Source organism: Sciurus vulgaris (assembly GCF_902686455.1).
Source record: "Sciurus vulgaris genome assembly, chromosome: 11".
NCBI classification, from domain to species: Eukaryota; Metazoa; Chordata; class Mammalia; order Rodentia; family Sciuridae; genus Sciurus; species Sciurus vulgaris.
This window is the reverse complement of record NC_136472.1, coordinates 8,676,042-8,691,984: the sequence shown is the minus strand read 5'-3', so window position 1 is coordinate 8,691,984 and position 15,943 is coordinate 8,676,042. Positions and strand designations below refer to the sequence as shown.

The following is a 15,943-nucleotide window of genomic DNA, read 5'->3' as shown; positions in this document are numbered from 1 at the left end:
CCATCCCCACTCCCAGCCCATGGTAAGTAATGTTTCAAGGGCTACGCTGATGAAGTCTTTCTTTCCTTCCATTCTGACTCAGTATGTTCCCATTTGAACTTCAAGTCATTCCCCACTCCTGTGCTTCTGCTGCCATTAGCTGCACCTTTTTCCAAGGCAGAAACCTGGGAATCATCCTTCATGCCTTACCCAACCCTCCAGTGGCACATCCCGTCAATCATTTACGGTCTGCAGGGTGTGTTCTAAGCATGAGGGAATAGAGGTTCTCAAATGTGCACGCCAGAACTTTCTCACTTTCTCTCTCTCTCTCTCTCTCTCTCTCTCTCTCTCTCTCTCTCTCTCTCTCTCTCTCTCTCTCTCTCTCTCTCTCTCTCCTTTTTTTTTTTTAACGCGCCACAGGTACTTCTAAACAGTTCTGATGCATCACAGGACTGGGTCCCAGAAACACTGCGCTAGCTGCACCGTGTGGGTTACCGTTCAGGCATTAATCCCCGCAGTCCCCTAGGGAGTATTTAGGTGAACAGATTTCAGTGATTGTCCAATCTATCTGTGCACATATTCCGTGTGCCTCTTTCCAGCAGGGATGAAGGATTGGGGAGCCACGACCTGGCCCTCTTCCGAGAGAGCAGCAACCCAAGGCAGTTCCAAACTGGGGGAACTCAGGGCTCTCCCGGAACCGTCGTCACTCGGGAAGGACCGGATGTGAGGGAACTCTACTCTCGAAGGACCTAGAGCTGCAGGGGGACATTTCACCTGAAGGACTGCCACGTTTCAACAACAACTTTATGGGTCCCGGAAGTGCTGCTCCGTTCTCCCTTTCCATCCTCACGCCCGTGGGCTGCAGTTGGAGCGATGGCGGCGACAGCCGCCGGGCCAGGCCCAGCATCTGGACCTGGAGACTCCCCGGAAGGGCCCGAGGCGGAGGCTTCGGAGCGGCGGCGGAAGGCGCACGGAATGCTGAAGCTTTACTACGGACTCTCGGAAGGGGAGGCGGCTGGCCGCTCCGCGGGGCTGGACCCCCTGGACCCGACTGATCTCAATGGGGCACACTTCGACCCGGAAGTGTATCTGGACAAGGTGTGTGTGGAGTCGGGGGTCCAGGCTCCCGATGTCTCCGACCCCCAGAACCCTCCGACATTGTCGTGGGGGTGAAGGGAGCAGGGGTCATAAGAGGAGAACGACCCCTGGCCAGGGTCGAGGTTCGGCCGGAACCCCAGAGCGTGGGCAGGTTGGGACTGGCTCAGGTGGTGATGGGGTCTGAAGTCCCGCGGCTGCGGTTCTGGTAGGGCTCGGGTAGGGGGCGTGGCCCAGGCCCTGACCGCCGGGCTGCGCATAGGCGGAGCCTGAAGGTTACAAGTGCTGACAAACCCCAAACCGGGTCTAACCCAGTGATCTCTGAGGCATGCCACTTGTAGGCTCCATACCTGGGATTCGTGACAGGGGCGGGATCAGGGTTTTCTTGCACGGAAATCCTACCGTTTGGGGCCAAGGGTGGGGGACATGAGTGCCCTCTGACCTGAACACTAACCACCCTACTTCTCTAGTTGCGTAGAGAGTGCCCCCTGGCCCAGCTGATGGACAGTGAGACCGACATGGTGCGGCAGATCCGGGCTCTAGACAGCGACATGCAGACCCTGGTCTATGAAAACTACAACAAGTTCATCTCAGCCACAGGTGATCCCCGCGAGGACACGAGTCTAGCATCTCTCATTCCTCCTGTACTGGGAGAATCAGGGGTTTAGAGGGAGGAGACCCAGTTTCCAGTCCTGCCCTGACAGTACACTATCGCCTCCCTCCCTCTGGGGCTTCAAGAGGGTTGTTTTAATACCAAAGAGGAGAAATGATGAAATGAAATTTTTAAAATGAATTTATATAAAGCATGTAAAGAATTCCCAACACTAAGGAAGCCTCAGAAGAGTTTTTTGTTTGCTTTTAATTAGTGGTAGTTTTTGTCTCTATTTCAGACCTGCTTCAAGGTGGATGGCCTTGTTCTTCTGTTCCTTCCTTCTTACTCTCCTTCCTCCTTCCCTAATTAAGCAAGGAGAGAAAACTGATGACATTAGAGACACAAGATCACATAAAGTCTTCTTTAGTCTCTAGCACTAGACAGTGTTCAGCTATCATCCTCACTACCTTCTTTCCTGTTTTGAGGAGCTGTGCCTCAGACTTGGGTAATAATTTTGGACCCTCACATACTTAAGTCCAGGAGACAAGATCCCAAGGGTTTGACTGCAGTCTAGAATGTTCTGGGAGCCTCTGTGGGTGTTGTTCTCACAATATGGTATTGTTGTACCATAGGTACCCTCCTAGTGTCACAGTGCTGGATGTAATAACACATACTCATGGTTTTGTTTTTTTTTAATCTGATGTGAAGCAGGTCCATCAATGAATAGGCACCTCTCTGTTTACTAATGCCAGCATTAATACACACACACACACACACACACACACACACACAACAAAATAATTTATGTGCTGAGAAATTTCTCAGGCATTTCATAAACATTACATTTTTACATTTATTAGAATATGCACAATATTTTGACCCTTAGCTCTTGCTTAATACCAATGGTTTGGCTTATTTAAACTTTTTTTTTTCCTAAGAAGAAGGGGAAAAAAATCAGAGTAGATGTTAGGAATATTAGGTGTGTTAATTTATAAACACAATGAAGTCTTATATTCATTCAGGAAATATACACTAAATGCCTTTTTTAAGGTTTTTTTAAAATTTATTTTGCACATTGGGGTTCGGTGAACCAACGTGACAAAGCTCCTGCCTTTTGGAGCCCACATTCTAGTTGAAAAGACAGACAATAAGTAAACACAGAAGTAAAGGTGGTAGTAAGTGCTTCAAGAAAAAATTGAGTAAGAGGAAAAAGTATGTTGGAAGTCCTCCTTTAGTGAGGGTCAGTATGAGAAGGCCATTCTGAGGTGTGACCTTTGAGCAGGGCTTTGAGAGACAGAGCCAGCCAAAGGAGGGGGCGTTGGGGCAGGAGAGACAGGCCTGGAAGAGAAAGCACATCTGGAGCATCCAAGTGCAGCAGTGGAGTGTGGTGAGCTTAGTGGGCTAGAGGGTTGGTAGGGATCAGGTTATAGAAGGACCTGGTGGTTTTAAGGAGCCTGCTTTTTACAGTGAGATGGAAGAGCGAAGAACTGTTGATCTGGCTTATGTCTTAAAAGGGCCCTTCTGTCCACTTTGTTAAAAATGGGGCTGGGATCATAGCTCAGTGGTAGAGCGCTTGCCTAGCTTGTGTGAGACACTGGGTTCAGTTCTCAGCACAGCATATGAATAAATGAACAAAATAAAGTTCCAAACCAAACATTACAAAAAAAAAAAAAAAGGGACTAGAGCCAGACACATTGACACACACACCTTTAATCTCAGCTTGGAACATTGAGGCAGATGATCACAGGTTCAAGGCCAGTCTCAGTAACTTTGTGAGACTCTGTTTCAAAATAAAAATTTAAACCATCTGGGGATGTGGCTCAGTGGTGAAGCACACCTGAGTTCAATCCATAGTACGGAAAAAAAAAAAAAAAAGGACTATAGAGTTGGGCATGATGGCACATTCCTATAATTCCAGCAACTTGGGAGGCTGAGGCAGGAGGATTGCAAGTTTGAGGCCAGTCTCAGCAACTTAGCAAGACTGTCTCAAAAAATAAAGGCGGCTGGAGATGTAGCTCAGTGGTAAGGTGCCCCTGCGTTCAATCCCCAGTACCCCCCCAAATTAAAAGGACTGTAGGGAAGTGAGGATGGCAGGGACTATAGGCGGCTGTTGTAGCAGTCATGCTGGTGACACAAACCAGGATGTCAACAGTGGAAAAGTAGAATGATTCAAGATTTTTCTGAAGGTCAGTCTTAAGGCATTTATTGATTGAATCACGTGATACACGAGAGAACGAAGATTCAGGGTGATGGAGGCTTGGGACCCAAACCATTGGGGAGAATGGTAATGCTTCTTATTTTAAAGAAGCAAGTTGTGGTGGGAGCAAAATTCAAGGGTCAGTTTTGGCACTGTCAGGCTGAGGTGCCTATTAGAGGAGGAGCCTGGAGCTCAGGGTGTATGGAAGAAGGTGAGGGATGACCTGGGAGGGAATGTGGAGAGAGGAGAGATCTGAGAACTGAGCCCGAGGCATCCTGACAGTCCAGTCAGGAGGACAAGGAAGACCCCGCAGAGGGAGTGAGCAGTTGGAGAGGTTTGAACAGCCAGAAGCATGATTGTCTTGGAAGCTGAGTGAAGAAAACATTCCAAGAAATGGTGGAACTGACAAACGTGATCAAGCACCCAGGAGAGCAGGGCAGCATGGAGTCCTTGTGGACTGGGCAGGGTGTGCAGGGGGAGAGCTCAGAGCCGCCGGAGCAGTGCTGGTGGAAGGGCTGCCTGTGGCCAAGCACGAGCGAGCCCTCATCTACCAGCTGGGTGTAGCTCCGGGGCAGCAGGTCCCTAGCACTGCCAAGGGGAGGATGGGCGGGCCAGTGCTTACCTCCTTAGCAGAAGGGGAAGAAGAATGTGGGCAGGGCCAGGCAGGTGGTAGGTGTAGAGCTTCACTAGAGGCCTTCCAGAACATACCAGGGGTTTTCTCCTTTATCCACAGAGTGCTGAGGCAATGTGTTTAGACAGAGCGTCATGTGGTCAGAGTTGTGATCTGAAAAGATCCCTCCAAGATGGGTAGGGTGGTGCACGCTTAGGCCTGTAGTCCCAGCCGCTTGGGAGGCTGAGGCAGGAGGATGGCGAGTTCAAAGTCAGTCTCTGCAAAAAGCAAGGTGTTGAGCAACTCAGTGAGACCCTGACTCTAAATAAAAGACAAAATAGGGCTGGGGATGTGGCTCAGTGGTGGAGTGCCCCTGGGTTCAATCCTTGTTGCTGCCCCCCACCCCCCACCGCCAAAAAAAAAATCCCTCCAGCTGCACTGGGAGGAGTAGATGGAGAGGAGGCAGGAGTGCAGCCATATCTGTAGTCCAGGCCAGAAATCCTGGGAGCCTGCACCAGGATGATGGGGATGGGCAGGCTGACAGGCACTTGGGGCAACATTGACAACCCCAGGAGCTTTGAATGTAAAGAATCGCCTCTCGTTTCAGCGTAAGTGAATATAGCAGCAAACAGGTGATCCCGAGCTCTCTCAGAACGCGCATTCCAGAGAGGCGGGTGGTGAATGAAGACGTTAAGAAAACAAAACAGGATCATTTATTAGAGTAGACAGGTTTAGAAATGGTGGTCGAGAAAGGCCTTCCTGAGATGGGGACAGCTGAGGCGAGTGGTGGGATCCCCCAGGAGGATGTGGGGGCAGGAGGACTCCAGCCGAGGGAACAGCCTAGACAAGGCCCTGGGAAGTCCTCCAGTGCACTGGGGACAGCAGGTTTGGTGGTGGAGGGAGCTGCACTTGACTGGAGGAGGGATGGCAAACCTTTTTTGAAAAGGACCACAGTATGTGGCTTTCTGGGCCATCTGGTCTGTTGTATCTATTCAGCTCCACCACTGTCACCTATAGCTTCCGTGGGTGGCGTGTGGATGAACGAGCGTGGCTGTGTTCCAGCACAACCTCGTTTACACAAGCAGGTGGCGAGATTCTGGAGTGACATGAGCAAAAATGCTGGAGTAAATGCATTTGATATCTCTCTCCTCTATAAAAGCAATGAAAATTGCCACAATAGCCTGAAACAACTTCTTTAGAACTGTAGAAATTAACCAAGGTTTGCAATAATCTAGGAAATAAGAAAAATGGCTGAATCTTGGTAAGAATAGTGAATGCTATGACTTTCCCCCCACCCCCAGTACTGGGGATTGAACCCAGGGCACTTAACCACTGAGCTATATCCCCAGCCCTTTTTCATATTTTATTTAGAGACGGGTCTCACTTAGTTACTTAGGGCCTCCCTATGTTGCTGAGGCTGGTTTTGAACTTGCGATCCTCCTGCCTCAGCCGCCTGAACCACTGGGAATACAGGCGTGCACCCAGCCCTGTGATATTTTAACTTGCCTTAGCCCCACTGCTTGCTCTCTGACTGAGCTATAGCCTTGAAAAATCATAGCCCATAGTTTTGGTCCTGGACGGAACACAACAGAGATGGAGCCCTTTCCAGACCACATACTCAATGAATTGTCCTTATCTGACCTGTCTGGTGGTTTCTTCTTTTTCTTTCTTCTTTTCGAGATGGGGGTCTCACTGCATTCCCCAGGCTGGTCTTCAGCTCAGGAGCTCACGTGCTGCTCCTGCCTCACTCACCTCCCAAGTGCTGGGACTAAAATTGTTCCTGGTCCTGGCTGTCTGGGGTTCCTTGAAAGACTTCACTCTGTAGGTCTGTCATTATTTGACTTGACTTAGAGGTTGCCTAGTGCCAAAGGCCTCTCAAGGGGGAGCTTGGGGCTGGGGAGATGGCTCAGTTGGTAGAGTGCTTGCCTTGCAAGCACAAGGCCCTGGGTTCCATCCCCAGCACCCAAAAAAAAAAAGTGGAGGGGCTTGTCAAAACAGTTATAGAGGGGCTGGGACTGGGGCTCGGTGCAGAGAGCTCACCTAGCATTTGCAAGGCACTGGGTTCAGCCTCAGCACTGCGTGAAAATAAATTAATAAATAAAGGTATTATGTCCATCTACAATTAAAAAAACAAAACAATTATAGATAAGTGGTATGATTGCCTAAGTTCATGGATACTAGTTGGGTTAGCTAATAGTCTAACCAAAAAATCTAAAAGGAAAAGCTCTGAAATTAGATGTCCATATCTCAGGAAGGCCACGCATTTGCTGGGCTGTACGTGTGCTCAGGAAGGGCCTCAGGGTGCCCTAAGCTCCCCTGTGGCTTATCTGGAGTCTCTGTACGAGCAGGAAGTAGAGGCCAAGGCCACCTGGCTGGCTGCATGTTAAGGTGCCAATACATACACACACAACCAGGGAGAGTTATGGGCTCCAGGAATTTAAGGAATTTTTAGTCTAATTATTAGCTGACCATTAAGCCAATCAAGTGAAGATATCAGTAACCATATACAACAAAGAACACAGACTTTGTGGAATTTACTCAGAAACTAATTATATCAGGTTAGTAACTCACAAAAGTCACTAAACAAAAACAGCAACTACAACAAGCAGCAACAGTGAACCCTGAGGAGGGAGGAAAATCTGATTCACTGAGTTGTCATATTATTTTAAATGTCTCATTTTCAACAAAAATTTACGAGACATGCAGAGACAAGAAAATATGGCCCGTTGCAGTAAAAACAATAATAAAAACTGTCTCCAGTGAAGTCAAAACACTGAATTTACTACATAGACCTAAATCTGTTGTTTTAGGTATATTCAAAGAGCTAAGGGGGCTGGGAATATGGCTCAGTTAGTAGAGTGCCTGCCTTGCAAGCACAAGGCCCTGGGTTCAATCCCCAGCACTGCAAAAAAAAAAAAAAAAAAAAAAGAGCTAAGGCAAATGATGTCCAAAGATGTAAAGGAAGAGTTAGCTGATGCACGCCTCTATTCCCAGCAACTTGGGAGGCTGAGGCAGGAGGATCAAAAGTTAAAGGCCAGCCTTAGCAACTTAGTGAGGCCATCAGCAACTTGGTGAGAACCTGTCTCAAAATAAAAAAATTAAAAGGTTTGGGGATGTGGCCTAGTGTGAAGTACCCCTGGGTTCAATCCCTGGTACCAATAAATAAGTAAATAAAATTTTAAAAGAACTAAAGGAAGATATGAAAATAATGTTTCACCAAATATAGAATATAAAAAAATAATAAATGTAAAATAGAACCAAGTAGAAATGATGTAGTATAATAACTATAATGAAAGTTTTGTATTAAAATGTCTCAACAGGGGTAGGGAGATAGCTCAGTTGGTAGTGTGCTTGCCTTGTAAGCACAAGGCGCTGGGTTCGATCCCCAGCACCCCCTCCCTCCCAAAAAAAAAGGCTCAACAGCAGATTTGAACAAGCAGAAGAATCAGCAAACTTGAATATATGTCAACTGAGATTATCCAACGTGAAGAATAAAAAGAAGGGCCGGGGCTGTGGCTCAGTGGCAGAGCACTTGCCTAGCACATGCAAGGCACTGGGTTCGAGTCTCAGCACTGCATAAAAACAAAAGTCCATTTCTAACTAATATTTTTTAAAAGTTTTTTAAAAGTGTGGTTTCTGTCTTCAAAAATTCTTTAAAGAAAAGAATAAAAAGTAAAAATGATAAAATTGAGTAGAACCTCACAGATTGGTGGGACACGATCTGGTGTGTCAACATGTACACTGGAAGTGTCAGATGGAGAGTGAGAGGAGAGAAAGAATATATGAAGAAATAATGGCTGAATTTTTTTTTTGGGGGGGGGGTGCTGGGGATCGAACCCAGGGCCTGTGCTTGCAAGGCAGGCACTCTACTGACTGAGCTATCTCTCCAGCCCCTGACATTTTTGATGAAAAACATTTATCTGTGTGTCCAAGAAACAAACTACAAGTAGAATAAATGTTACAAGATTGACGCCTGGACACGTTATAGTCAAGACAGAGAAATTAGTGTGTCAGGAGAGAAGCACTCCCTCTTGCAGGAGGGATCATAGCCAACGTCAACAGCTGGGCCTGGGGCCTGAAATCAGCACCCAGCTCAGCAAAAAACAAGACCAGAGATCAACAGCTGATTTCTTAGAAGCCATGGAAGTCGGAAAGCAGTGGAATGACGTTACGAAGTGCTGGAAGGAAGACAGATGCCAACCAAGAATCCTGTACTCAGTAATAAAACTACCCTGAAAAAGAAGAGGAGAGGCTGAGTGGGATTGTGTGCTCCCAAAGTCCTGGCTGTGCAGGAGGCTGAAGGACCCAGGAGTTTGAATACAGCCTGGAAAGAGAGAAATGGGCAAGAGGATTATAAAAATTAATAAGGAAATGTGAGGAACCCAAGATAGCCCAAATGGTCTTGCAGAACAAAATTTGCAGACTCACATTTACCAGTTTCAAAACTTACTTCAATCTAATTAAGATGATAAAATACTGGCATAGGATAGCCATCTAGATCAATTGAATAGAGTTGAGTCCAGAAACAAATGCGTCTTTGATCAATGAATTTTTAACAAAGGTGCCAAGATCATTCAATATGAAGAATAGGTTTTTTTTCAACATATGATGCTGAGACAGCAAATGTCCACATGCAAAAGAATGAAGTTGGATCCCTATCCCACATCACAGATAAAAATTAACTCAGCATGGATCATAGACCTTAATATAAGAGCTAACAATGTAAAACTCTTAGAAGAAAAGTGTAAATTTTCATGACCTTGGATTATGCAATGGTTTCTTAAATATGATACCAAAAGCACAAATAACCAAGGGAAAAAAAGAGATAAATTGAACTTCTCACAATTATCTTGTTTCAGATGGCACTATTGAAAAAAATAAAAGGACAACCCAAAAATGGAAGAAAATATTTACAAAGCGTATATCTAATAAAGGTGCAATACTCAGAATATAAAAAGAACAGCCTGGTGTGGTGGCACATAGCTGTAACCCCGCCTTCCAGGAGGCTGAGGAGGGAGGCTTGTAAATTCTAAGTTAGCCTGGGCAGCTTCATGAAACCCTATCTCAAAAATTTAAAAGGGCAGCCGTGGCACACGCCTGTAATCCCAGAGGCTTGGGAGGCTGAGGCAGGAGGATTGAGAGTTCAAAGCCAGCCTCAGCAAAGTTGCACTAAGCAACTCAGTGAGACCCTGTCTCTAAATAAAATACAAAATAGGGCTGGGGATGTGGCTCAGTGGTCGAGTGCCCCTGAGTTCAATCCCTGGTACCAAAAAAAAAAAAAAAAAAAAAAAAAGAACAAAAGCAAAAACCGTTTGAGCATCTTTTATCAGTTATTCTTTTAATAAGCTGCTGAATTCCTTTTGCTAATTTACCCCCACATCTCCATTCATAAGAAAGACGAATGTGTTGTTTTCATTTTTTCTGTACTCCGTTGTGTTTTCATATCAGCATTGGCCCTACCAAGTTCAGGTGGAAGCTTCTTTTCTGCTGGAGTGCTAGAGTGAGCAGCACTCTCCATGTCCTCTGGGACTGGGTCCTACATACAGAGGGTAGGGACACCTTTCCTTAGCAACTTCTCTGGAAACCATTTTGGTAAATTCTATTTTTGTAGCAAAATACCAGTTTCATCCTTAGAATATAGTCCTTATTAATTCAGTGTTTTCATTTTGTTATCTTTTACATATATTGCAACTTCAGTTGACTTGCTGATGGAGCGAATGTGAGGTGAAGGAAAGATAGGAATCAGAAAGAGCCAGGAGCCAAGATGGAACAGTGGAGAGGCAGGTTTAAGAAGCATGAGGAGTTTTGTTTTGGACACGAGGTGCTCGTGTATCCACACTGAGGTGAGGTGGTCCTTAGGCAGGGCTGTGGTCAGAACTTGGGCAGTGCTGCTTCAGTCACACAGCTGCAGCCAAGAGACTGCATAAGATGCTCAGGGTGGGAGAGCAGAGGGCAGGGACTGTGCACAGGTGGCTGTTCATTCTGCAGATCTGAAGGGAGCTGACGTTTGCTTTTGTTTTCTCCACGAGGTATGAAGCAGGGTCTCCAGTAGAGAGTTACCGAGCATAAGCTGGGTGCAGTGGCACACACCTGTCACATCTGACTCTGGAGGCTGAGGCAGGAGGATGGCAAGTTCAAGGCCAGCTGCAGCAACTTAGCAAGGCCCTGAGCAACTCAAGGAAACCCTGTTTCAAAATAAAAAAAAGAACTGGGGAATGTGGCTCAGTGGCAGAAGTATCCGAGTTCAATCCCCAGTAGGGCGAGGGAGAGAAGGAGAGAGGGAATTGGAGGCTTGAGAACTGAAGAGAAAATATTACTTTGGAAAATGGTAAAGCAGACCCACTCTGAGTTGGGAGGATGGCTGGGTAGTCTGGAGTGCTACTTAGTGACGTGAGGTGATGCCATTTCAAGGGAGAACAGTTCGGGTGATTTTGTGACCCCTCTTGGCTGTTCAGGTTACAAGATTACATAAGTGACTGGTTGGGCTTAACCTGCACTAGTCATGGAAGGAGGGGGCAAGAGAGGCCAGGGGCTGGCAAACACTGATGCCGATAGAGGATTCAAGTGGTCAGAGGGGCGCTGTGAATAGTGATCAAGTGCCAGGGTCCTCGTGTCCAAGGCTCCAGGGAGACCACAGGGTTGTCTGGTGGGTGGACAGGTTGTTGGTAGAATTATAGCTGAGATTTTTGGAGAGGCAGTTCCTGGTGATGGCAAGGAGGTGTGGACCAGATGAGGCAGAGGGAGGAAGAGGTGGTTGAGGAGGTCAGTGACCAGTCAGTGTTCAGGGGCTTGTCCTTGTCACCAATGTCCACCAAGAGGTAACAGGAGGGAATCCAGAGGGGAAACTGATCAGGAACTGAGAGTGGCAGTGGGTAGCACCAAGGGTGAGTATTACACATGGTCTTAAATGCAGTGTGGTTCTGAAGAGAGGTGGGGTAGAAACGATCTAGAAGCATTAAGGGGCCAGGCCCTGAGGTGGCTTGGATGTAAAAGGCGCAGCTTCCTTAGGCAGGTTTCTTTCAGGCAAAATGGAAAGGACCCTTCAAATAATAAAATAGACCATGTTCCAGAAGATGAGTGAAAGGGTTGGGGGGCGGGCAGCCTAGGAAGGAGGAGAACGGAGGGAACAACTATTTATTTCTCCCACACCGGGCATAGAGGAAGCCCCTGGGAGCGAGCAGACAGGTCCCTGCCTTTGCAGAGCTATGTTGTAATGCCACATCAGCCAGTGCTTGTCTTGAGTTCTCCTTAAGATCTAGACACCTTCTGAAGGCAGAGAGTCAAGGGTACAGAGTAGGTACGTGTGTGCAAATGGCGGTGCACTAACATAATGACCCCCAATTTGTGCTGTGAGAAGCCCTGGCAGCCCTTTCACGCTGAATCATGAGTGTGTGCAAGAGCCTTAGATCCAGATCGCAAGCTGGGAGCTGCACCCGCCCGCCCCCAGGTCATCTCCCTTTCCCTCTTCTGGGCCCTTGCTCTGCTAGACACCATCCGGAAGATGAAGAACGATTTCCGGAAGATGGAGGACGAGATGGACCGGCTGGCCACCAACATGGCGGTGATCACCGACTTCAGTGCGCGCATCAGCGCCACACTACAGGACCGCCACGAGCGCATCACCAAGCTGGCAGGTGGGCTCCATCCCGAGCAGGTCCTGCAGCAGGCAGTCCTCTGCTGCGGAGCTAACATGCCCTCCCGGCCCCCCAGGGGTACATGCGCTGCTGCGGAAGCTGCAGTTCCTCTTCGAGCTGCCCTCGCGCCTCACCAAATGCGTGGAGCTGGGCGCCTACGGGCAGGCGGTGCGCTACCAGGGCCGCGCGCGGGCCGTGCTGCAGCAGTACCAGCACCTGCCCTCCTTCCGTGCCATCCAGGACGACTGTCAGGTCATCACGGCCCGCCTGGCTCAGCAGCTGCGACAGCGCTTCAGGTGCGGTCCCTGGCCCTAGCCCCTGCCCACCAGCCAGTGCGGAGTGCATACCTCCAGGGCCCTGGCGGGCTGTGGCCCTGCCTAGTGCCTCCCCTGACTCCTGCCCACCCTGCCAGCCGCTCTAGACCTGCCTCTCACTGCCATTCCCTCCCTGCAGGGAGGGTGGCTCGGGCGCCCCTGAGCAGGCCGAATGTGTGGAGCTGTTGCTGGCCCTGGGCGAGCCCGCTGAGGAGCTGTGCGAGGAGTTCCTGGCGCATGCGCGCGGGAGACTTGAAGAGGAGCTGAGCAGCCTGGAGGCCGAGCTGGGGCCCTCACCTCCTGCGCCTGATGTGTTAGAGTTCACTGACCGTGGTGGCAGTGGCTTTGTGGGTGGCCTCTGCCAGGTGGCGGCAGCCTTTCAGGAGCTGTTTGCGGCCCAGGGCCCCGCCGGTGCTGAGAAGCTGGCAGCCTTCGCCCGGGAGCTGGGCGGCCGATACTTTGTGCTGGTGGAGCGGCGACTGGCCCAGGAGCAAGGTGGTGGTGACAACTCGCTGCTGGTGCGGGCGCTGGATCGCTTCCACCGGCGCCTGCGGGCTCCTGGGGCCCTGCTGGCTGCTGCAGGGCTCGCCGAGGCTGCCACTGAGATAGTGGAGCGAGTGGCCCGCGAGCGCCTGGGCCATCATCTACAGAGCCTGCGGGCAGCCTTCCTGGGCTGCTTGACCGATGTGCGACAGGCGCTTGCTGCTCCTCGCCTGGCTGGGAAAGAAGGCCCCAGCCTCGCCGACTTGCTGGCCAATGTAGCCAGCTCCATCTTGAGCCACATCAAGGCCTCTCTGGCGGCTGTGCACCTCTTCACTGCCAAGGAGGTGTCCTTCTCCAACAAGCCCTACTTCCGGGTACGGCCTGCTCAGGGGCCTTTAGTTATTCCTTCTGCTAATTGGCTCTCCAATGCCCTTTTACTAGTACACATTCACAGGTGATTGGGGAGCTGGGGACTAGTTACCACGGCTCACACAGTCCTTGCCCCTAGGGGGCACTCTAGATGCCTGCCCCCTTCTCCAGGGTGGGGACGACTCAGCACCTAGAGCCTAAGCTACAGCAGAGGAGAATGCCAGGGTGCCTAGTTCTGCCACTGCCACACACACACACACACACACACAAACACACACACACACACCAGAGAGAAGCTGCTCCTGGGCACTTGAGATGCAGGATTAAATTGTCCCTGGGAGAGGGGCCAGGGTAGAGGGTGGAACAGCCCTGGCCTAGAAGAATGGAAGTCTATCTGGGCCCTTCTTCCTCACAGGGTGAGTTTTGCAGCCAGGGTGTCCGAGAGGGTCTCATCGTGGGCTTCATCCGCTCCATGTGCCAGACCGCTCAGAGTTTCTGCGACAGCCCAGGAGAGAAGGGAGGGGCCACGCCCCCTGCCCTGCTCCTGCTGCTTTCCCGCCTCTGTCTGGACTATGAGACAGCCACCATCTCCTACATCCTCACTCTCACGGATGAGCAGTTTCTGGTGCAGGTTAACTTTTGGCCCATGGGAAGAGAGAGGGTGGTGGTTCTGGAAACACAGGAGACTGGGCAGTCCCTTGTGGCCAGGCCCAACCTCCACCCTGTGTTGGCTGTGCCTAACTCTTGACTGGCAGTGGCCCCTGAACTGTCCCTAGTACCCACTGCCTCTGTCCTCTGCCTCTCTGGCTCAGGACCAGTCTCCAGTGACACCTGTCAGTACACTGTGTGCAGAGGCCAGGGAGACAGCACGACGACTGCTGACCCACTATGTGAAGGTGCAGGGCCTGGTCATATCACAGATGCTACGCAAAAGCGTGGAGACGCGGGACTGGCTGAGTACCCTGGAGCCCCGGAACGTGCGTGCTGTCATGAAGCGGGTTGTGGAGGACACCACAGCTATCGACGTGCAGGTGCTGCCCCAGGCTGGCTGCCGTATCCCTGGCAGGCTGGGGGCACTGGGGAACAACACTGCCAGGATCGAGACAAAGTGGGCCAGCAATGCCTGTAGCCATGTCTTATTCCTCAGCCCCATTTCACCTACAAGGAAGCAGAGGGCTAGGGTCACCCAGGAAGTTGGGGCAGGGCTAATGCTGAAGATTGGGTTTCACACTGACTCTTAAGTCCTGCTTTGCCCCATTCCACTGATTCTGTAAATGGTGACCATTTACCCTGTGATTCTTGAAACAAGTGAGTAGACAATGGGGCATCCTCTGCTGAGGCTCCAGGGCACCTGGACTCCTTGTGGTACCTCTTTCACCCCCAGGTGGGGCTCCTGTATGAAGAGGGTGTTCGCAAGGCCCAGAGCAGCGACTCCAGCAAGAGGACCTTCTCAGTGTACAGCAGCTCTCGGCAGCAGGGCCGCTATGCACCCAGCTACACACCCAGGTCTGGCTGGTAGGGATGCTTCAGGGAAGTACAAAAAAGAGGACCGAGAACAATGTGTGGGGTGGACTCTTGACTGCTTGTCTGATTCCTCATGCAGTGCTCCAATGGACACCAACCTCTTGAGCAACATCCAGAAGCTCTTCTCTGAACGGATCGATGTGTTCAGCCCTGTGGAGTTCAACAAGGTCTGAAGTCCCAGGGAAGCCTGGCTGGAGCAGCTCTGCACCAGCCCAGGAAGCCCTAGGACCCTGTCTGTGCCCATTTGGGAGTGACCTTGATCCTCCAGTCTCTATTTCTAGGACTGTTTCTAGGTAGTTCAGAGTACTACCATATCACTTCATGGCCCCAGCCTGGATGCTGGCCTCGAGGCCTCTGCCTTTGTCTCCACAGTAGTTCTGGGTCCTTAGGGATTCCTGGTCACACCTTGGTCTTTGCCCAACCCCAGACCAAGCTCAGGGATCTGTTTTTTTCCCTCATTTCATAAATGGATTTCCTACTGGCCCCATCTCTGCCTCTGATTGCGGGATCCTACTTGTCCCCTCCCCTTCAGATGATGGTGCTAACAATGTCCCTGGGACTTTCTGCCTGGGACCTTCTGTCACCCTGGCCCCTGCTCAGCAGTTGGATGCTCCTCCTCTTAACACCTACAGTTACTCAGGTGCCTTCCTTTGTCCCTGCCTCCAGGTGTCAGTGTTGACGGGCATCATTAAGATCAGTCTGAAGACGCTACTGGAATGTGTAAGGCTGCGCACCTTTGGACGCTTCGGGCTGCAGCAGGTGCAGGTGGACTGCCACTTCCTGCAGCTCTATTTGTGGCGCTTTGTGGCGGATGAGGAGCTTGTGCACCTGCTGCTCGATGAAGTGGTGGCCTCGGCTGCCCTACGCTGTCCGGACCCTGTGCCCATGGAGCCCAGTGTTGTGGAGGTCATTTGCGAGCGCGGCTAGGCCCATCCGATGGGCCGCCGCAGTGACCGTCGGTTCGACACCATGCTCTGGCCTTGCGTTGCGACAGACCTTCACCGAACGCAGGGGTCAGGACCAGCTTAATAAACCTGTTTACGCCTCTGTCTAGCGTGCGCGTCAGAACCTGCGAGGGGTGGGGTTTTGGGGTTGAGCCTTCTGAGAAGCCCGTGAGAGGCCCGCCCCTGAATGCCGATTGGCTGG

At 50.4% G+C, this 15,943-nt stretch overlaps 1 protein-coding gene across 1 annotated transcript; it reads left to right on the top strand.

Moving 5' to 3' along the window:
* Positions 1-742: 742 nt before the first annotated feature.
* Positions 743-15,846, top strand: VPS51 (VPS51 subunit of GARP complex). The gene is made up of 10 exons (XM_079104052.1): positions 743-1,077; positions 1,545-1,674; positions 11,961-12,107; positions 12,184-12,403; positions 12,561-13,278; positions 13,689-13,904; positions 14,086-14,304; positions 14,658-14,779; positions 14,877-14,964; positions 15,464-15,846. Exons 1-10 carry the CDS (start codon positions 853-855, stop codon positions 15,722-15,724), a joined length of 2,346 nt encoding a protein of 781 aa, XP_078960178.1. The 5' UTR covers positions 743-852; the 3' UTR covers positions 15,725-15,846.
* Positions 15,847-15,943: the final 97 nt, after the last annotated feature.

Coding starts and splice junctions, on each gene's coding strand:
- VPS51 (XM_079104052.1), top strand. CDS start 853: ATGGCGGCGACAGCCGCCGGGCCAGGCCCAGCATCTGGACCTGGAGAC. Junction 1,675..11,960: donor CAAGTTCATCTCAGCCACAG/GTGATCCCCGCG, acceptor TTGCTCTGCTAG/ACACCATCCGGAAGATGAAG. Junction 14,780..14,876: donor GCACCCAGCTACACACCCAG/GTCTGGCTGGTA, acceptor TTCCTCATGCAG/TGCTCCAATGGACACCAACC.